General features: G+C 41.7%; 3 protein-coding genes and 1 long non-coding RNA gene across 7 annotated transcripts; all 4 read left to right on the top strand.

Annotated features, from left to right (window-relative positions):
* Positions 1 to 2373: 2373 nt before the first annotated feature.
* Positions 2374 to 4590, top strand: LOC147165033 (uncharacterized). The gene is made up of 4 exons (XM_086092095.1): positions 2374 to 2513; positions 2603 to 2627; positions 2701 to 2900; positions 4428 to 4590. Exons 1-4 carry the CDS (start codon positions 2481 to 2483, stop codon positions 4500 to 4502), a joined length of 333 nt encoding a protein of 110 aa, XP_085948221.1. The 5' UTR covers positions 2374 to 2480; the 3' UTR covers positions 4503 to 4590.
* A 1573-nt stretch (positions 4591 to 6163) lies between these two features.
* On the top strand, positions 6164 to 8196 carry LOC147165032 (uncharacterized). 2 transcript variants are annotated; one of them, XR_015096765.1, is made up of 3 exons: positions 6164 to 6257; positions 6400 to 6440; positions 7851 to 8196. It is a non-coding gene; the product is annotated as an uncharacterized LOC147165032 (long non-coding RNA). The 2 variants fall into 2 exon arrangements; XR_015096764.1 differs by having other exon boundaries at positions 6209 to 6285.
* Positions 8197 to 9742: 1546 nt separating this feature from the next.
* Positions 9743 to 11565, top strand: LOC147165031 (uncharacterized). Of its 2 annotated transcripts, XM_086091616.1 has the most exons (5): positions 9743 to 9813; positions 9929 to 9958; positions 10693 to 10809; positions 10846 to 11165; positions 11250 to 11565. In XM_086091616.1, the coding sequence occupies exons 2-5, from the start codon at positions 9940 to 9942 to the stop codon at positions 11283 to 11285; spliced, it is 492 nt and encodes a 163-aa protein (XP_085947742.1). In that variant the 5' UTR covers positions 9743 to 9813; positions 9929 to 9939; the 3' UTR covers positions 11286 to 11565. The 2 variants fall into 2 exon arrangements, with proteins under 2 accessions (XP_085947742.1, XP_085947741.1); XM_086091615.1 differs by having other exon boundaries at positions 10693 to 11165.
* Positions 11566 to 12274: 709 nt separating this feature from the next.
* hibch (3-hydroxyisobutyryl-CoA hydrolase) lies at positions 12275 to 21682 on the top strand. 2 transcript variants are annotated; one of them, XM_086092138.1, is made up of 15 exons: positions 12275 to 12395; positions 12600 to 12642; positions 13001 to 13132; positions 13215 to 13299; positions 13504 to 13584; positions 13646 to 13698; positions 15237 to 15315; positions 16321 to 16466; positions 16857 to 16943; positions 17022 to 17080; positions 17201 to 17282; positions 18708 to 18827; positions 18919 to 18952; positions 19026 to 19189; positions 20667 to 21682. In XM_086092138.1, exons 1-14 carry the CDS (start codon positions 12364 to 12366, stop codon positions 19139 to 19141), a joined length of 1149 nt encoding a protein of 382 aa, XP_085948264.1. In that variant the 5' UTR covers positions 12275 to 12363; the 3' UTR covers positions 19142 to 19189; positions 20667 to 21682. The 2 variants fall into 2 exon arrangements, with proteins under 2 accessions (XP_085948264.1, XP_085948263.1); XM_086092137.1 differs by having other exon boundaries at positions 19026 to 21682.
* The last annotated feature ends 349 nt before the right edge of the window (positions 21683 to 22031 follow it).

Here is a 22031-nt window from a genome sequence, read left to right as displayed (position 1 = left end):
TCTACTTGGATCGATTTGACCCAACTTTGAGTCAAGAAATGGGCCTTTCCGCGTAAAACAACTCGTAAATATTGATTAGATCCTTTACTTGGGTCATTTTGTATAAAACAACCCAGAAAGTTGGGTCAAATTAACCCATAAAGTGGATTGGTCCATTTTTGATCCACAGTTGCGTTACTTTTGACCCAACTGTTTTTTAGAGTGTAGAGCACAACTTTTACTGTATGGTTGACGCTATTCAAGCACAATTCTCGTCCAGTCTCTAATGAACATGTTCTTCCATGTTGGCATCCTTTCGGGTCTACGTGCCAAAACGAAAATTTTTGCCCTCAACAAATGCAAATGATTGGAACCAGTTGTCTCCCGTGAGCTGTTGCATTTATATTGTTAGAGTAGACAATATTTGTATTATACTCTTTGCGTGTTCAATTAACTGAATGGTGAGATTCTGGTGAAGAAGTCCCTTTGCAAAGGTATCAAAAGCTTTTGATGACAACAATTGAACTCACTCAAACAGTGGTCTGTTCAGATTGTGTGTCCTCTCTACTCCGGCACATCATTATTTATTGAAAAGTGGGTGAATACGAAAAGTCTCCTCCCATCAGCCCACAGTACATTTATTTGCAACTCAGTGAATACAAGAAAATCCCCCCTTCTGTTCCCATCAGCAAGTTCCCATAGGTATAAATCAGATTAGAGAAAAACAATAATACATCAGCCTGTCCCTCCCCTCTTCCGACTGAGACCGGTACCAGGCTACACTCCCTTCTAGATAACAGTGGAAGAAAAACCCGTCGCCCTTTTCTTCTCAGGCGAAAGAGACAGATAAGAATACAATACTATTCATTGAGCCATACTGAGTTAACATAATTATACCTACATCTACACAGCTATAACTAAATTCAAAATGGTTAAAATATAAAGTAAAACAGTAAAAATGTTAACAATATTCAGCGCACACAGTAAGTGCATGCATTCCTTTTATTACACACTTTGTATTTGTTGTCCTTATGAAAAACATGTCCTGATTATTTAGTCCTCGAGTTACGGCGGCGTTCCGTTCCGTTCCGTTCCTACGCTGGCAATGTAAACCGAATTTCGACTTTAGTCTGATTTCACTGTTACAGTCCAATATTTACATCAAAATACTTTGTGCAGTAATTAAAAAAAACATATTTGTGCGACCAAGAAGAGTCGGAAACAATACGTTTCCGCACGGACGTTCATTGCTGACGGAAGTCAGTGAGTGCGAAGCGAATTCAAGCTTAAATACGGAAATGTGACGCGCCTGATGGCGAGCCGACCCGCTGGATGGGCGGCTAAAAAAATGTCATCTTGTCTTCAAATCTGTATAGTCATATGTTGTTGTTGTTTTTTAACCCTGGAGAACCCACGGGGTCAAATTTGGCCCCTATAAATTCTGCTACTCAAATAACAAAGACCTTTTTCTTTTCTTTTTTTTTTTTTTTTACAAATTTAACTTCAAAAGTCCAGAATGCCACTTCTGACCCCTGCATGGGGTCATCTAGTGGATGAATATTGCACTTACATGAGCCAGAGTGGTGGTGACAAGATGGCTGGCAACATGCCAATTTTGTTGAGCTGGAAATCAATCCAAACAAAACCATCTTCTCAGCAAACCATCAGATGGTAAAATTGTGTTTTTTTTGTTAATCTATTTCATATCACGTTGCAGAATGCCTAGGAGTATGTTTTATATATATATATTTTGATAAATTAGCAACTCTGAGCTAGTTTAAAAAAAAAAAGGGTTAAAATTGAAAAAACATATATTTTGGTGTTCAGTGAACTTATAGCAGTCATTTAATGTATAATTCATAATTTTCCAGAGAAGAAAAGAGTTCTTGGCTTTTCCAGGGTTAAGACAAAAAAAAAAAAGGGTTTCGTTTTACCTCGACTGGTTTCGGCGTCCACCGTCGCCTTCCTCAGAAGCTGTCGAACTGACAAGTTGAGATGTCCTAAAATCTGTCGGTTCGATCACTTCTCAGGAAGGCGACGGTGGACGTCCGTTGCTGGGGGTGACAACAACACAACTTGAAATAACTTTAATAAAATGGTGTGATTAATGTGGGAAATCAATGAAAACGGGGTCGTAACTCGAGGACCCCCCGTATTGATGCATCACAACAAACACGGTGAGGAATCCGTCGCCACCTCTTCATCCTCTGCTCTTTCTTTCAAGAGTGTAACAAATGCATTTCATTCATTCCTTTTGGGACATTGTCCTTCTTTTGTGTTACTGTGATTTAAAAAGTTCTTCTTCAACATTCTTCACATGCGCTGATGCAAAAAGCAGTCGTTGACGTCTGCATGCACATTGTCCGGATAGTTCAGATTCAGCAGCCTGCATATCAAACAAACAGCAAAAATACCGATGAGAGATTAGAGTTGAGGCACCGTGAGCCGCTGTGGGCGTGCCCGCGGGTAAATAAATGTCCGGAGAACCTGCGCCAAGTTAGATGACTTCCAAACTTCGCGTTGAGCGCACGCGGGTAAGTGCATCCATTTTCTTTTAGTAGACATTTCATATGTGTTGTTTTTAATAATACATTTACAGATATTCTTGTTGGATTTGTTTCAGGTATCGATGCATCACAACAAGCGCGGTGAGGAATCGGTCATCGCTTTTTTAACCCGATAACCTTCTTTCGACAGTGTAACAAATGTTTTTGTTTCCAGGAGGAGGCTGTGGTCGAGGAGGTGGCAAGCACAGACACAGACACAAACACGGACATGGACATGGACACGGACATGGACACGGGCACGGACACGGGCACGGGCACAAATGTGCACCGGAATGTAAAAAGTGTTGCAGGCGCCGGCACAAGTTAGGACACAAGCATCTCAAGTGCCACAAGAAAGGACGAGACTGTCACGGGGTAAGCGGCACGAAGGACAAACTCGCTTTATCGGGAAAAGCAGTCGTGGCCAGAGTCAGAAATAGGGAAGGAATTTATATTTTGCGATTACAATGCAGTCAATTAAAGCCATAATTTTGCAAAAAAATTTCACCCACACACACAAAAAAAAAAAAAATATATATATATATATATATATATATATATATATATATATTAAAAAAAAAAAAAAAAAAAGCAATGATGATGACATTTCCGAATGAACAATACTGAGCTCTTAAAAAAAGAAGAAGAAAAAAAAAAACAATAAAAAAAAAAAAGAAAGGACGAGACTGTCACGGGGTAAGCGGCACGAAGGACAAACTCGCTTTATCGGGAAAAGCAGTCGTGGCCGGAGTCAGAAATAGGGAAGGAATTTATATTTTGCGATTACAATGCAGTCAATTAAAGCCATAATTTTGCAAAAAAAATTCACCCACAAACAAAACAAAAAAAAAAAATATATATATATATATATATATATTAAAAAAAAAAAAAAAAAAAGCAATGATGATGACATTTCCGAATGAACAATACTGAGCTCTTAAAAAAAGAAAAAAAAAAAACAATAAAAAAAAAAAGAAAGGACGAGACTGTCACGGGGTAAGCGGCACGAAGGACAAACTCGCTTTATCGGGAAAAGCAGTCGTGGCCAGAGTCAGAAATAGGGAAGGAATTTATATTTTGCGATTACAATGCAGTCAATTAAAGCCATAATTTTGCAAAAAAATTTCACCCACACACAAAAAAAATATATATATATATATATATATATATTAAAAAAAAAAAAAGCAATGATGATGACATTTCCGAATGAACAATACTGAGCTCTTAAAAAAAGAAAAAAAAAAAGAAAGGACGAGACTGTCACGGGGTAAGCGGCACGAAGGACAAACTCGCTTTATCGGGAAAAGCAGTCGTGGCCAGAGTCAGAAATAGGGAAGGAATTTATATTTTGCGATTACAATGCAGTCAATTAAAGCCATAATTTTGCAAGAATACTGTAAAGTTGTACATTTTCAAGATACATTTTAGATTCGAGTTGTGATAGTATGAGAAAAGTAATATTTTCAGAGATTAAGGTTGTGATCTTTTCTGGAGGAGTCAAAAAATGTTTGTTTTACGAGAAGGAAGTTTTAGAAAAACTTAATTTACTATTTTGATTATAGTTGTGATATTAACAGGAATAAGTCAAAATCATATTGTAGTCTATGGTCGCGATATCGATATTTTACTTTGTAGATGTTCATATTTAAACTATATTTTATTTGAAATTTGTGATATTCCGAGATAGTTGCATATTTTAGAGGTTAAAGAATATATATATATGTCTTCATTTAAATTTTCTCATTGTCTTAGTTTTAAATATGATTTCAGTGATACATTATGTCACAGATTTAATGCGTGTTCAACAAGGGGGCCGTGATTTATTAATTTTTTTATTCAAATAAAATCTCAAATAAATGTTGCCATGTTTTTAATGTTCTGTTATGGCCGCTTTTTTGTCAGTACTCCAGCAGCTCCTGCAGCAGCAGCAGCAGCAGCAGCAGCAGCAGCAGCAGCAGCAGCAGCGACTCCGACTAGAAGAAGAAGAAAAGTCCCCGAGGGCATCAAGCATCCGCCTTGCATAACAATCACACCCTAAATAAATATGCATGTTGAAAACATTGAACAGCTTTGTATGCATTTTTTGTGCTGAAGCAGTCAAATGGATTATAAAAAGAAATCCGCACTGGAGTGGTGCGTTTACGCAACTGATTGTTTACAGCACTCGTCAAAAAGGTTTGGTCGCACTATTTTTGGATCAGAGGGTGTGTCCATTTAAAAAATATATATTATTACTGGGTAGGGGCAAATTTCCCTGGAGGAGGAAATGTTTGACATCACATGGAAAGCACAGCCAGTCCGGAAGTGAGCAAGTGGGGATCAAAACTCTCAAAAATGTCAATGTTACTTTATGTATTTAAAAAAAAAAAAAAGGCCCTAAAATGCAAGCCTTGTTTTATCTCTTGGAACATTTTTCCTTGACACTTTTTTGGGTGTTACTCATGATAAACATGCCGACCAAAATTCATGCCGTTCATTTCAACTAACGGAATTTTTTAAAAACTAAGGAAAGTATTTTTTTTTCTCTGCTGGATTAAAAAGCCTAGAAATGTCCAAATGACCCTAAATTGGCCTCTTTGAATCAAAATAGCCGACTTCACGTGTTATTTTGAGCATGGCATCTCGAAACCTTTTTTTGGTGTGTCTCGTCACGATAAGCGTGATTTCCAAATTTCATATTGGCTCAGTAGAACTTGTTAGGAGGCAGATCCTTCCTCCACGTGTTCGTTTTCTTTCGGGTAGAGAGAATGTTGATGATCTGAATACGGATCAATGAACAGTTTCTTCGAAGCTTTTTATTTACAGAATATTCCGGGCACAAGTGAGTTCCAGAAAATGGCTGCAGCTTCTCACAAGTGCCAAGATTTCAGACACTTACAACATTCTTATACTATCTTGAAGGGCGGTACCACAAAGCCCCCCCCCCCCCCCCCCCAGCCAACAGCCCACCCGGAGTTCGCCAGACACGAGATAAGACTTTTAAAGACATCATTCAATACACATTGACTTCAACCAGCGACAATGGCCCATTGTTGTGCAAATAGAGGAGGTCCCAGTCATGACGGCACCTGGCAGAAATTGCGATAACACTCGCAAAGCTCTACTGAGGAAATAAGGAAATTAAAACAGTTATGGCTAAATGTGGGCAGAAGACCCTCTTTGGGGGCTGATTGATTTTATTTAAAGCTCCCTACATTGAAAAGCTTGGCATGAAAAAGCTCAGAAATGGCCGCTACAAATCTAAATGGCAGACTTCCTGTGTCTCTTTGGTCATATCTTCTTGAGACTTATTTGTGGGGTTTTTCATGATAAATGTTTGTATTGCAATTCATTTTGCTCAATTACTGGCTTAGAGTGTTGAATTTGTAAAAAGCAACCGAATGGAACAAAATGGCCACTTCAAACACAAATGGCAGACTTCCTGTGTTATTTTGACGAAGTCTTCTTGAGACTTTTTTGTGGGCCTACTCATGATGCACGTGCCTACCAAATTTCATGTTTCGGACTGACTTTTCAAATAAGAGATTTTTTGAGGATTGGAAATCCCCCAAATGTTGAGTCATTCGGTCCAAACGAAGCAATTTGCAACCACAAAAGTCCTTATTAGGCTCTGCCCTTAATTGTGTGGGTGGAGTTAGAGGTGGAATGTTTTTTTTCTTTCTTCCCCGTACATCTTTTAAAAGTGGAGCCCGTAAGCAGGTGAGCAATTGAGGATCTCAACTCCAGCGCAGGGTAAATTCAGCAGCTCCACCTCGAGAATGTAATTTTGCAAACATATTTTGGGAAGCTTGAATAAATGTAACCGCTCGTGCCTGTTTTGTCATGACGGAGATTTGATGTATTTGACAACTTTTCTTTTTTTGTTTCATTTCAGAGCGTGGAACGGATATTTTGACAAGCACAAGACAAATCTAGGTAAGTTCTGTTTCTTCACAGTTTTTAGTATTTAAAAAAAAAAAAATTGGCATTATTGTCTGTTTTCTCACTAGAGAACCTTTGTGTAACTATTTAAAACCAAAACCGCACCTGTTTCATAGAAGGGAAGTTTCTCACATTTCCTGTTTGAGTACTTCCTTGTTTGTAATGCATGTCTATTTTATCTTGCGTTTTCCAAATTGAAATCTACAAAAAAAGTTGCAAGAGGTGATAATTAAGCCTTCACGTCCACCTTTTCACATGGAATTGTCAAATTCATCAGTAAATGTTGACGTCTGGGATGCCTGCATCTTCCGGTTGGGCCTCATTCGGACTTGTTCCTCAACCTCAGAATCCGATTTTTCTTCTCTTCGGGGCTAAACCGATACAGAGCTGAGAAAATAATTTATAAATATATCTTAGCATAACAAATGAAATGCTTGAGGGGCTTAACTGGAGCGACACAGATTTCAGACGGAACTATAGCCGCCATGTTGCACCATCCCTGCCCGGAATAGAGCTGTCAAAATCAAGCGATTAATCGACAAGTCATCGATTATCAGATTAATCGACAACTATTTTAATAATCGAGTAATCGTTTGGAGCCATTTCTTAATTTGAAATTGTCCAAATCCTCTGATTTTCAGCCTTTCAACTGTAATTGTTGACTGATTTCTGTCGTCCTTCATGAAAGAAGACTGATTATCTTCTGTGTTTTAATCAAAATAAGACATTTGCAAACACCTGTTTTTACTTTTATCCTTTTATTTAATCACTATACAAATACGAGGTACGCAATAAACACCTATCGCCGGTTAATAAACAGTCATTGGAGGGGTGGAACTGCTTTTGTAATACATTTAAATAATCGATAGATGAATCAATTCTAAAAATATTCAATAGTGACAGCACGAGCCTGGAATTCGCCCAAAATGGCGGATTCAAGCTATTATGGCCGACTTCCTGTTCAGGTTTGGGCATGGATCCTTGAGACTTTTTCGTGCGTCCTGTAATGAGAGACATGTCCACCTGGGCCTGATTTATTTTTTATTTTTTTTGTCTGACTTGATATCAAATGACAAGGGCTGGAATTTCCCCCAAAATGGCCGACTGTTCAATCTTGAGACTTTTTTTTTTTGTGTGTGTGTGTGTGTGTCCTCTTATGGTGGACATGGGACCCCTAAAATAATTCACATTTCACCGTCATGGGTAAAGCAACTGGGGGGGGGGGGCGCTATATAAACGGCGCATCTTGACTGTTTGGGACCCCTAAAATACATTTTGAACAGAAATACTTGTGTGAATTTTCTGTCATGAATGAAGCCGCATGAATACCAGAGAGCAACTTTCTCACCTCTCGCCGCTAAAGCCACCGTTGGGTTGTAACGAGAATCGTTTGTCTTTCTTCAGGATCGTCTGAGTGAAGATGCCGTACGGTTGCAACAGCCCGTATGTTCCCCCACAGGTGTGCTATCCCCCGTCCCCGGCTTGCGGCCCCTACGGAGGGATTAGGCCGGGGTTCGGCTACGGCTACGGCTACGGGCACGGCTACGGGCACGGCTACGGGCACGGCTACGGGTACGGACACGGGTACGGACACGGCAGATACGGACACCACGGGCACCGCTACGGCCACGGCCACAGAGGATGTTCAATACAATAACAAATGTCTCAATCTAAGGTCAACAGCAACAAATGCAAATCATGACCGTTGTGCAGATCGGTCGTTGAAATAAAAAGTTGTGTCAACGGAAAATTGTTACGTTTGTTTCTCAAGAGCAGCAAAAATCTTAATGGGTCGGTTGGACCCGGGTTATGTTTACATATTCAAAAGTATCCCAAATGGAAACAAATCCCTAAAAAACTTTACCATTGTGAAAAACTGTTGTCTTAACAACATATCTCAAGACCCCCCCCCCCCCCCCCCCTTCACCAAGTAAAGCCTGACTCAAGTGGCAATTAAACGGGTATGGAAACAGTTCATAATGACTTTGCCCTTTCTTACGACTTTGTTGAACGAATCGAATGATTTATAACTGGCAAGCGATATTGTACACGTTCTATGGAAGATGGATGGATGTGATCGGCCTCCTGTGTTGTTATTATTATTATTACATCTGTGTCTGGAGGGGGTCTGAATGAAGACCTTTGTGTCCGCTGCCATGTGACTTTTATGAGCGTGACACATCACGCTGCTTACTTTTTGCTGTTTACTTGACTTGTGTTGCGGAATTGCTGCAAACTCTTTGTCTTTATTCCAAAGGGCAAAACAAATGGATACGAAAAGTTGTAGTTCAAGTAACAAATCATGTCTTTTTATGCAATGCCAAGGCCGTACGAGATCTATTTGAACCTATGTGCTATAGTGACCACCGAACGGTTCATGCGAGTCAAAACAATCCTTCGTAAAGCTTATATGTATGGATTGGCAAAACAAGCGGACACCTCCTGGCTTTGTGGCCGTGTGGATCTTGAGGCAGACACGTGTTGACATAACAAGCATGCACCTTGTGAGTTTCAAAGTGGGGAACCATGGGGACAGGACAGTTTAACAACCCTTCTTAAAGCTACATGTTGGCGGGCATAACAACCAGACACCTAGGTACTTGAACGTATGCCCACCTTGTGAGTTTTGACACTGGGACACAGGACACATTTGACAGTACAACAAAACAGGCCCTCGAAAGAGCGACACGTTGGCATAACAACCAGACACCAAGGTACTTGAACGTATGCCCACCTTGTGAGTTTTGACACTGGGACACAGGACACATTTACACAGTACAACAAAACAGGCCCTCTAAAGAGCGACACGTTGGCATAACAACCAGACACCAAGGTCATCTTGCCAGTTCCTGGGACACAGGACAGTGACGTGGACGGAAACAGACACATCGACTATGTGGCCTTGTGGGTCTCCAGGATGGAACGCAGCACTCAAAGGATCCGTCTTAATTTCATATATTGGCATAACAATGACACACTTACGTACTATTATGTCACCTTGTGAGTTCTGAGGCTGGAGAAAAAAAAAAGGGGCACACGTGGATGGCTAAACAATCCTTCTTATAGCTCCGTATCGACATAACAATCAAGACACTTGGGACATAAGTTGCGACAACATTAGCATTAAAACACCCTTAAAGGAAAGTCAATGCAATCAATAAAATAATTAATATGGTAGACAATCTTCATAAAAAAAGGTTTGATCACTTGCGAGGACGTTTGATCACCCGTTAATGATCACACACGCACGCACACACACACGGATCGCAGTGGGCGTGTCGAGAGGCAAGTCGAGGAGTGTCTTCTTATAAAAGGAGCATCAAAAAAAGGCGGCGGCTGCATTTGCAACTCGACTCTCCGGCGCGCAGTAAGTTGTTCTCTTTTGGCTTGTTTGTGATTTACGGACGATTGTGCTGATTCGGAACTTTCTTCTGATTATTTTTTTTTCTTCTTCTTCTTCTTCTTCTTCTTCATCCCCGCAGCTCGTTGAAAAATGTACGGCAACAACCGAGGTAAACAACATGGCCACTCTGAAAACGTTTTTAGGGCTTTTGATTACTGTTTTGAATCCTCCTGTTAGGATCAGGAAAAGCCATAATGATAATGATGATAATAATGATAATAATAATAATCATAATAATGACATGAACCATGAAATGAAAACATTCAAGTATTGTTATCGCATTATGAATTTACGTGACGGACAGAAACATGTTGATTCCACTTATTCATCTTGTATGTTGCGGGTCAAATTGACCCAAAGTCTTATTACAACCTTGAAGTTATCTTGTTTCTCAAGAATAACATTTCCTGGGTCAATTTGACCCGTAGTCATGTTGTTCAGATACAGGGGGGGAAAAAACTTTGAAAATTTAAAAACTAAATAAATATTTAAATAGGTTCATTTGAGCTGCAACAAAAGAGGGGTTAATTGTATTTCTATTACATGGGTCGGTTTGACCCGGAGCATTACAGGTGGATTTATTGATGAAATGAGTCCATTTTGACCTGCAACATACAATTAGAGGAGTGTCAGATGTTTCCCATTGCATTACTTTCAAATGGGTCAATTTGACCCGTAGCCATTTTGACCTAGCGTACCAGGAAATAATCAATACATTTGACCCGCAGGCTAACGAAAAAAAAAAAATGCAATTTCTATTACATTCAAATGTGTCAAACTGCCCTGCAGCATAACAGGAGGTCTCGACTCATCCCGCTTCTTGTTTTTCCTCTGCGTGAAAAGGGAAGCAGTACCCCCAAGGCAACCCCAACCAACCTGGGGGGTACCCGCAATGTCCTCCTGGGGGACAGTATCCACCGGGCGGCTGCGTACCGGGTCAGGAGCATGGACATGGACATGGACATGATCATGGACATGATCAGGGACATGGACATGATCATGGACATGGACATGGACATGATCATGGACATGGACATGGACATGGACATGATCGTGGACATGATCATGGACATGATCAGGGACATGGACATGATCATGGACATGGACATGGACATGATCATGGACATGATCATGGACATGGACATGATCATGGACATGGACATGGACATGGACATGGACATGATCATGGACATGGACATGGACATGGACATGATCATGGACATGGACATGGACATGGACATTGCCATGGCAAGCACAAGCACAAGCACGGCCACAAGCATGTCAAGTGCCACAAAAAAGGGAAGGACTGTCACGGGGTACGACTTGCTGCTCGATGTTATCATTTATGATCAGCAACTTGCCTAACGTCCATCTAATCCATGTTGTTGTTTTGTCTTCAGTCTTCCAGCAGCTCCTGCAGCAGCGACTCCGATTAGGCCAAATGAGCCGAGACGGCGGCGCAAATGTGAAGACGCCATCGAACGAGTGTGCGCTCAACCTTCCAGTTATATTTGCTTCTTTGCGACACCCCAAAAAAATGACCATGTACAACAAAAAAATGTATGTTGGACCATTAAAAAAATGCAATTCTTTGCACATGCACGCTAAAACTTTGCTGCCTTCACTTATAGAGTTTCTTGTCTTTTGAAGCAAACGGCTACCTTTTGCAACGTTGTCGTGACTTGATTGCGGAAAATAAAAGAAAGTTGTCTCCGTGACAAAGTGACCTCCTGCGTTTGCTATGGGAGAGGCCGGCCTGTGCTCAAGCCGCGCCTTTTCCCAACTGCCGTCTTGGAATCTCATATCTTATCCTGTTTTGATAGTCTGTATAAATATAAGTATCACTCCTTTGCCTTGGGGTGGACCCGGCCACGCCCCTAACCCCGCCACGCCCCTAACCCTTTAGTTGTATTAAACACAAAGACAATGACCTCATCCTGCTTGCTGAAAAAGCTCATGTACAATTTGAGACTTAACGTCTGTTTCATCTTTCTGCAGCTCAGGACGTCTGCGTGTCAGATTTGAGATTGATTGATTTTTAACAATGCACTTTATTGAATTCAAACAACAAACAGGTTACACAACGCAATCTGTAGAGACTGAAAATTTCCGTCTTGTTCCAAACGCATCCTGTGACGTCAATCGCGCTGAGCAATTCGGAGTAGCTGGCAGTGTAATTAAACACAATAAAAGCTATGCTACGGGCTAGGAAGTCAAAGTCACGCCATGGCATTAATAGTTTTTTTTATTTTTTTTATTGTATTTTCTACTTCTGCGCCCACTTGTGTTCTCTGGTTGCGGTACCACCGTGTCGCCACTCGGTGGCGGTGTAGCCTCACACATACCCGGCCGAGGGAGGAGTAGAACGTCTCCACCACACATCCGGGTGCTTATGACGTAAAGTAATAATAACCAATAAGGAATAGCTCGGGCCTCTTTCAGGAAGTAAACTTGGAGGAGGTGCCGCGTCCGAAGAAAAACACACGCTAAGAGCTAACTAAGCGATTCAAAGTCATGTCACTCACAATAGTGACGTCTAAACACAGGTATTTGTCTTTTGTTCTTGCCACAAGGTGTTTCTTTTGCTGCCATTACGAAATGCTGGAAGTATGTTATAAAGGCCCAGTCACACTCACTGACCGTTTCTGACAACTGTGGGAAACAAATAATCAGTGCCACACGCCGATCGATCGATCGGCATACCGTTGATAAATAACTTTAACACGTCAACATGTTGTTACTTCTTTCAGACTCAGAGCCATCTGGAGACTTCATCGAATCCAAGGGCACATGGTGAGGGGTTTTCGGGAGGACGTTACAACAGAAAGTACGAGGAGTTCTCGATTTACGACATAAGATGTTTTAAGATTACGAACGACGCACAATGAGCTAATATGCACACACGTCACAACACAAGAATGCGCGCTCAGTTGCCGCTATGTAGTTCCCATTATATTGTTTTATATTTATAGCCTAGGAAAGATTTACATGCAGATATTTGCTCTAGTTGTGACGTCACTGCTTCATAAGTGAGTGAGAGACTTCGACGGTCGTAAACAGAGAACCTCCTGCGTAGTTTCCGTTGGATGATTGACAATGACTGTGTTCAATATTTTACGTATGAACTGAAATTGCTTCCTCGTGACTGTAGATGTCCAGTTCAGTGGTGCCGGAGGTTCTCCTGGAAAAAGTGGGACGCACCGGTGTGATCACCATGAACAGGCCCAAAGTGCTAAACGCCCTCAACTTGACCATGATCCGATCCATCTACCCTCAGCTCAAGGTACGAGCTCAAGCGCTCTTCATAAATTCCTAGCTCGTCAACCTCAATTTCATGGTGCGTCTTTAAAATGTTGCCTTGTTAGAAATGGGAGAGTGACAGCGACACCGACCTTGTGATCATCAAAGGGGAAGGCGGGAAAGCCTTTTGCGCTGGTGGAGACGTCCGGGGTACGTATGAGACGTTCGGGGTACGTATGAGACGTCCGGGGTACGTACGAGACGTTGTACTCGTTGCGTAAAAACAAACGATTGCAATTTGGGAAAAATGCTGTGCGCGCAGAAAGCCGACGCCAATGTTGGACTGATGCGTGCGAGATGAGTTTTCCAAATGGAATAATACTGACTGTTGTCACATACGTGTTTTACTTTCAGCAATTACTGAAGCGGGGAAAGTTGGTGATCCCCTTGCGCAGGTTTTTTTCCGCGAGGAATACATTCTGAACAACGCCATAGGTGAGCTCTGAGAACAAATTTTGTTGTACTGTCCAGCGTCTCACTTGTCTGATCTTTTCAGGAACATGCAGGAAACCTTTTGTTGCCTTAATCGATGGAATAACAATGGGAGGGGTGAGTCAAAATGTTGTTGTTTTTTCCCCCCCAGGTCCAAACCGTGGTCCCCTTTTCAGACAGTATTGTAGCATTTAGTGCCATCAAGTGGCGAACAAACCCATTATCAGTTTCAATAATATGCACACACAAAAAAGTGACTGTGAAGAAAAATTCCTTGTGTGTTTTCGCATACTTGGCCAATAAATCTGATTCAAATTCTGAAATCTGATTCTGATTTGAATATAAATGAAGGCTTCTCTGTGATGTTTTTTTACACTTCATTTATCTGCTGATTATATATAGTGACTTGTAAGTACATGGATAGTTTCTGCTTCTCGCTGATTGGAGCCATGTTATGCCCCCCCCCCCCCCACACACACACACACATACACACACACACACACATTGCTTCTTAATGGGTTTGAAGTCAGAGGATGATGTAAAGAGACAAGGTAACCAAAACGCGTTTTGCAAAAATGAGGTGCAATATGGAGTTTCGTCAGAAGGTGGCAGCAGAGGACTGCTCAGAGTTCATTGTGGGCCCGACTGGATGACGCAGCATTGTTGCCACCCTGCACAAGTCCGATATAGCTTGAATTGAAATGATGACCTCGCCCACCCCCTCACCAAAAATAACCAACATGAATCATTACTGCTGCCCTTAACCTTCCGCTTGTTGATTTCTTTGGGATGCTGCAAATGTTCACACGGGAGTGACCTGCTTGTTGTGTTGTGGGTCAAATTGACTGATTTTTATACTTGAAAATGAAAAAAATCATTGCATCCAAAAAGTATTCACAACGCGTTCACCATTTTATATGACATCTTTGTTACAAAATTGCTTAAATATTTTTTTGCCCTTAGAATTGTACATTATGACAATGTGAAAAAGCTGTTTTTGGATTAAAACAAAACAAAACAAAACATAACCACAGTTGATATAAAAAAAGTTTACACACCCAGTTCAAAGGCCAGATGAATCATTTGAAAACCTTTTTTCCATCTTTTTGGACTGGATTGTACAACTTAAATGAAAAACAATTTTTTTTCCCAAGGGGTTGTAAAAATAAACAATTGAGATAATCTGATTGCACAAGTGTGCACGCCCTCTTTTATAACTGGGCATGTGGCTCTGTTCAGGATTGACCAATCGCATTCAAACACATGTTAAATAAAGTAAGCACTACTGCCACCAAAAAAACAAACAAAAAAAAAACTGAATCAAATGCATCTGTTTTAGTAGTCTTTTCCTGACATTTATGACTTCTTCTCACATTTGAAAACATGCATGTTAGGATCACTGAAGACTCTAAATTGTCTGTCGAGTGTAACGTGTGCGTGTGCATAAATGCTTATTTGTGTGTGTATTATGCCTTGTGATTGGCTGGCGACTCGTCCCGGGCATCACCGGGTTCGTCCGGAATAGGCTCCAGCAACCCCTGAGACCATATTGAGGGCAAATGCTATCGAAAATCAATAGCTGAGATAGCGATAGCATATTTGTTACCTTTTAATTGATATTTTCAACTGGTATCTTTTTTTTGTTTTTTTTTCAGGGAGTTGGTCTGTCGGTTCACGGACGTTTCCGAGTGGCCACCGAGAGAACTCTGTTCGCCATGCCTGAGACCGCCCTCGGTAAGCCGCAACGTGGGCGTCAACACTCATCATACTCGTGTGTGTGTGTGTGTGTGTGAGATCACGTACAGAAAAAAATTAATAAATGGACATCAGTCGACGACGTGGCCAAAATGCTGCAAATGGACACGTTCACAAGCTGGAATGTCGTTTTGATCACGAATGAGATGACTTGCTGGCAGATGGCCTCTGCTCGGCCGGCCATGGAAAATAAAAATGCAAAACATTTTTTTCATTATTAACAATGATCACTTGCTAATATTTTTTGCCTTGTACTCTTGCTGAACCGTTAATACCGCCGTGCCAACCAGGACAGATTAAATCGTCATCCGTCACGCTTTCTGATATCTGAATGAGGTCATCTGGTCTGTAATCCCGCCGCCGACGCGTCCAACAAACAAACAAACAACCAACGGAACGACAAAGCTTCAGTTCACCTTTACAAATGCAAAAGTCAAATCAAAACAAACATTTTATTTCGTCCACGTTCCAAGATGATGAAACGTTTCACTTTTTGCTTCTTGCTGTGACATAAATGTCGTTTTATACTATTTTGTTCTTCACAATTGAACACCGGTTTCATGTTTCTGAACTCATTTGCTAGAGCATACAGAAGGCTTTGATGCAGCTTCTGACCTGAAGAGAACGCTTGGTAGTCATTACCAAAAAACGGCCAGCAGGTGGCAGCAGAGTATAAGAGATCAACCAGGGCCATGTTGCAACGAGCCCCCCCCCCGTGTTTTCAACAAATTTAAATAATGAAGAAACTTAGCTAAGTTCTAATGCAATAGAACACAATATTCTGTGGACCTTGCAAAATCAGTCAAAACAGGGAGTGAAGGGGGTTGCTTCAGTGAAAATGGCTGCCAGTGAATGAGTTGATAACGCGTGTGACATGCTTCTGCCATCCCGGCTGAAATGAGCCCGTTTTGAGGAGGCGGTCTCGTCTGCTGCTGTGGTTGCTTTGTGACCTGTGACCTGTGACCTCTTGCGTTTCGGCGACAGGCCTGTTCCCCGACGTGGGAGGCGGTTATTTCCTCCCGAGGCTTCAGGGGAAGTTGGGCCTGTTTCTGGCGCTGACGGGCTTCCGCCTCCGAGGCCGCGACGTGCACACCGCGGGAGTTGCAACTCACTTTGTCCACTCCAACAAGGTACGCGCGCTCATTCTAAGATATTATCTGAGATATATCGAAGTTTTTTTTTTTCTCCATCACAATTTTTTTTATAGCACTGCTGAAATTAGCCTGTTTTGAGGGAGTGCAATGTGACATGGCGAGAAAGGCTTTTGTTACCATGACAATTAAGGGGCAGAGTTGAGAAAAATCACAGCACTGATTGAATTTTCACTGGCAGAGGCAGCACTTCAACCAATTGACTGTGCAGATTGGTGTATGTGGTGCATGCAGTGAGCACATGAATCATCTCTTGTATTAATAAGGTCACCATGTATCACTTTGTTCCCAACTTCAAGGTGTGAAAGTGTTTCAGCAGCTGTAAATTAGTTTTCAGTTTGCTGGTTTTGTCTTTTTTTTTTTTTTCAGATGTCAGACTTGGAGAAGGAACTGGTGAGCCTGAAGTCTCCGTCTGCTGACGATGTCTCCAGAGTGTTGGATTCCTTCCAGAACGAGGTGAGGAGAGCCTGAAGTGAAGCGAGCCGGGATGATCTGTTTTTTTGCGTTTATTCTCCCGTTTGTCGCTTGTCTCAGAGCAGCCTCGATCGCGACGAGCCGTTTGTCCTGGACGAGCACCTGTCTGATATTGACAGGTAACGAGACGGACAATCCGGATCCGGCCGGCCCTCGTTCACTCTTGCTGATTCTCTGACGTACGTGACGTGAGCGAGGGGGCCATGTCAACGCTGTCGTGCTCGTCCCCGTCCCCGCAGGTTGTTCAACTCCAGCAGTATGGAAGGCGTCATGCGCAACCTGAAGGCCGACGGCTCCGAGTTTGCCAAGAAACAAGTGAAGGTACGCGACGCGGCCACGCGCGACATTCACTGCAAAAAACAGTCATTCCAAATATATTGTGCCTTTTTTGATCTTCTACCAGGAAGAAAAAAAAAATCTATATTGTAAAGTGCCTCTCGTTATGTTGTCAACCCATTCTAATGTTAAAATCAACCCCCAAATGTGATGTTCTATGCAGCCCCCCCCCCCCCCATGTCCAAATATGTTATTCTGTTGAATATTGTGTTAGTGGAATACGAGTTAACAAAATCCAGCCATTTTTATCCGTCTCTACATTTTCGCCAGGATACGCACCTTTTCAAAAGTAAGTCGCCCAAATAAGGCAATTCCTTTGTTGGAAGAAAAAAAAAAAATGATGCGCTGATGTTTGCAGTCTGTCGGCGAGGCCTCGTCGCCCCGGGATCGTGCGCTTCCTCGTCCCGGGATCGTGCGCTTCCTCGTCCCGGGATCGTGCGCTTCCTCAGCGCGTGCTAAACATCTGTTAGCCACGCTGGAAGCCATTTGAGTGTATTTGGTAATTAGCATTTAGCGCCGTTAAGCGCTTAATGGGGTTAGTGGTGTTTTTGTGCCTCCCTCGGCTGCCCCCCCCCTTTTTTTTTCCCCCCCGCGTGGGGGCTGTCCAGGGGAGAGGAGAGGCCGGCCGCCTTTCACAGCAAAGTAGCTTCCCGATAACTAATTTCCCTAATTCTGTTTTTCCAACCTAATATCCATTTGCAGCGTCCAATGAGGTCAGACCGAGGAGGGATTATAAAAAAAAGAAAAGACAAAAAAATAACAAGATTAGAGGCCCCCTCCCCCTCCCCTGCCCACACCTCCACTGTTTGCTGCTTATGTCATCCTCATCACACTGCGGATTAATCATGCAAAAGCACTTTGCTAAACCCTGCTTTTATATAGTGGGTGAAATTGACCCATTTTACGTTGGGGGGGAAAAAATCGAATTAAAAAAACTTCAATGTAGCTTTTTTTGTTTTTGTTTTTAAATCAAATGTAAATATTTCATTTGTCATATTTGTATATTTAAAACAGTTTGGATGAAAACAAGTAAATTTGAATGAATAATTTGAAAATAAAATTAGGAAAAAACTGCCCTCATTGAACTTTATATGTGAGAGGTCAATATGCACTAATTATCGATTTGAAATGATTTGGAATTCTCTACCACCTGAATTTTAGGGGTGGGCGGGATTAAACCACAAGCAAGGGAAATTCACTAATACCTGAAAAAATGGCCGCTTGTAATCTAAATGAAGAGCATTTGCCATGTTGGCTCTTGGAGACGTCTTCCTGCGTCCAGTCCCGATTAGACATGTCCACAAATTGACCGTCCGTTGGTGAAACCTTCCATGGGGGGGCGCTAGTGAGTACGTCGCGGACAAGCACTCGCGTCAGCTTGTCGTCTTTGGCTCGCTCGTCCTCCCGCAGACGCTGTCCAAGATGTCTCCCACGTCCCTGAAGATCACCTTCAAGCAGCTGCAGCTCGGCGCCGCGCTCGGCCTGCAGGACGTGCTGGTCATGGAGTATCGCTTGAGTCAGGCCTGCATGGTACCGAAGCACCACACTCCACGCTCGGGTTCGATTACTCCACACTCGGGTTCGATTACTCCACATAACGTTTACGTGACGTGCTTTGCAGCGAGGCTTCGACTTCTACGAGGGCGTCCGAGCTGGTGAGTTGGCCGCCGCGTCCGCGTACATCGCGTCCGGGAATGTCGCTCAACTCCATTTGTTGCGCGTGTCCAGTTCTGGTGGACAAGGACCAGAATCCAAAATGGAGGCCGCCCACCCTGCAGGAGGTCACCGATGCCAGCGTGGAGGAGTGCTTCTCCGCGCTTGGCGACGCGGATCTGACCTTGTGATGTCACCCGACAATTTTCAGCATGTGCACCGAATGAACTTTGCAGCAGGTAATCAAGAAATGGCTCCCGTTTCTTTACCGTACTGATGATGTCATCGACTGCACTCGTCTTTGCGGCCTTTGTTTGTTTAGGATAAAGTTGTTTATTCATCAAATGTGAAATTAAACAAGCAAGTCAATCTTTTTCTTTTCTGACATATCTGACCAAATTTGGCACGGCCCATTTTTACTCATTTACATAATTGCCACCTTTCTCCACTCAAGACCTGGTGGCTAAGCTGGGCCAAGATCCAGAGCCATTTTCAGGCAACAGCTAATAATGTGAAAATGAGCCGCCCTCGCCATTGATTGGCCACCTGGTGTCAATTAGCTTAATGTGTCTTATGTTATGGGTCAAATTGACCCGCAGCAAGTTTAGAATGCCACCCAAAAAAAAAAAGGATAATTATAATAGGAACAAAATTGGGATAAAAGCCTTTCTGGTCCTTTTCTTTTTCTTATTTGTCTTTGTTGCCATTTTTTTAAGAGTGGGTCAATTTGACCCTTCGACTATGTTAGATTTCTTACATACACGGACAATGTTCAAGGGTCAATGGGGGGAAAAAAAAAACAAAAAAAGAAGTTTAATCCCTTTTTTTTTAACAACCTTTTATCTCAGTTTATAAATTAAAAAGATCAATCTAACCATAAAAGTCATCATCAAAACAGTTTTGTCCGTCAATGGGTTGAATTGAAGCACTGATTAAGCCCAGCAGAAATTTCCTGTGCAAAAAGTGCCACTTGCATTGCAAATGCCTTACTGCATTTTCTGAGGCTTCACTGAAGCGTCAAGCGCATGCTCGCATGCTCACACGCCCTTATATGGGCAACGTGGCTGCGGCGACGTCGCGGCGCCGCTGCGTCGCGTTCTCGTCAACTAAACAAACGACACTGCAGCTTCGTTGAGCGATGCGTTTTGTTCCCTCGGGGTGTCAGCCAACGGCCAACGGATTGGCCGTTTGATTTCTTCTTTTCATTCCTTATGAAGCTTCAAATGAGTGACGATGATCCGATCATTTGCAGGCTTCGCCATTCAGGAGAACATTGACATTTTTGAGAGTTAAAAACAATAAAAATGAGGCCCCGAAGCTACTTTCACTAAATAACATGAAATTTGGTCGTCACGTTTATCAGGAATTCGACCCACAAAAGTTGCCATGCCCAAAAAGAGTCTGCCATTTTGATTGAATGCAGCCATTATTGGGTCATTTGATGTGCCTGGAAAATAATCAATTAAATAACCTACATTATTGATTATGCATCCCTAAGTAGGCAAATGCATCATCAATGGTTAGTAATGGAGTTCATAATGAGATATAAATGACACCGTGAAACTCAAACATGCTGCGGGTCAAATCGACCCGCAGCACATTATTGCTGAAACGACCAAACAGGAAGCCACAGGAAATCTTTCAAATCAACATTTGGGTCTAAATCGCTTGTCGTTGATGAGGCTGGCACTCAATGAGAACAATTTCCAATCTTAGGACGTGAAGTGCTCCTGAAGGCGACGTTTTAGGACTTGAACACGTGCAACTTCCTGCTCCACGCTGCCTTCATTTTATTGCTCTTCTTAACGCTCCTCCCTTCTATTATGCAATGTCCTAATCTTCCCGTTTACACTTGATTTGTGTAAACGGCGTTCGAAGAGCAGCGCAATCGAACGCCATAAACGCACACTGGCCGCCCAACAGCATCGACTGGCGCTTTATGGCGGCTGTTAAATCTCCTCTTTGTTGATTTTGGCACAGCAAAAATGTCAAAACAGGAACCGCTGCATGTTTAACTATTATAATTAAAAAAAAAAAATTTTTTTAAAAAAGCAATGATTTAACATTTCTATAATTATGTTTTTTTTCCCTCTAAAAGGGTAACAAACAAAATGAAAATTGGAGCTTTGTTTGTGTGTTAAATGAAGTGTATGCAAGTCATTAATAAGGAATTCCCAGAAATAATAGCAATGAGTTTTACATTACATTTAATACATACTGAGCTTTCAATAAAATGTTGTATTACATATCAATAAAAAATTGTCATCCATTTATCACCCCTCCCCCTTTTAAGTTTTACAACTTTTTAAAAATATTTTTTTTCCAGTTATATATAAAAAAAAACACCAAAACAATTAAGGCCAGTAGAAATGTAATCTTATTTTTTCAATGTTTTTTTTTTTGGACGCCAAAGTAACAGAAATGTCGTTTGTTCTTTAAAAAAAATGTGCCTTTATTCTAGCGTGTTGTTTATTATGCGCTTATGAAGTGTTTTCCTCCAGAAAAAAAAAAAACACAATTTCCTCATGTGACATTCACTTGTGGAACATCCAGTGCTGTAAAGTCGTTGATGTGTCTCGGCACATTTTTATGGTCGGCGAGTGTGTGAGAACCTCTCTTGGTTCTTTTTATGACCCGTCGTGTCATAAAGTCAAACAAGTACAGCAAACAAACTAAATGCACTCATTGGAACGCTCACAAATTGAAATCTGAATCTTGTCATTCAGCAAATGGCAAAAAAATCATACTGGCAGCCTTTGACAAGCGCTTATTTAAACTATCTGGTAAGGTAGATTTTCAAAATAATTTACATTTTATTTTTTTTAAACATGTTGCATTTCATTCAATATTTTTTAAAACACTTCTCTTTTTTTTTTGACCCACTGTATCTTCGATTAAATGACCACATGGCATATTGGAACACAACTCATGATCTCCTTTTTAATTTTTATTTTCTTTATGTATTTTTAACCCTGGGTGACTTTGAACCAGGAATAAATTATAAAAAAAAAATAAGCCAGACTGCATCTTATAAACTCCCTTCTGGGTTGTAAACTGCTTTTTAGTTTTGGGTCAATCTGA

Source organism: Leptonotus elevatus, chromosome 12, assembly GCF_054856555.1.
Source record: "Leptonotus elevatus isolate MCC_2025b chromosome 12, RoL_Lele_1.0, whole genome shotgun sequence".
In the NCBI taxonomy this organism is placed as follows: Eukaryota; Metazoa; Chordata; class Actinopteri; order Syngnathiformes; family Syngnathidae; genus Leptonotus; species Leptonotus elevatus.
The sequence above is the reverse complement of the archived record's forward strand: the minus strand, read 5'-3'. Positions and strand labels throughout refer to the sequence as shown.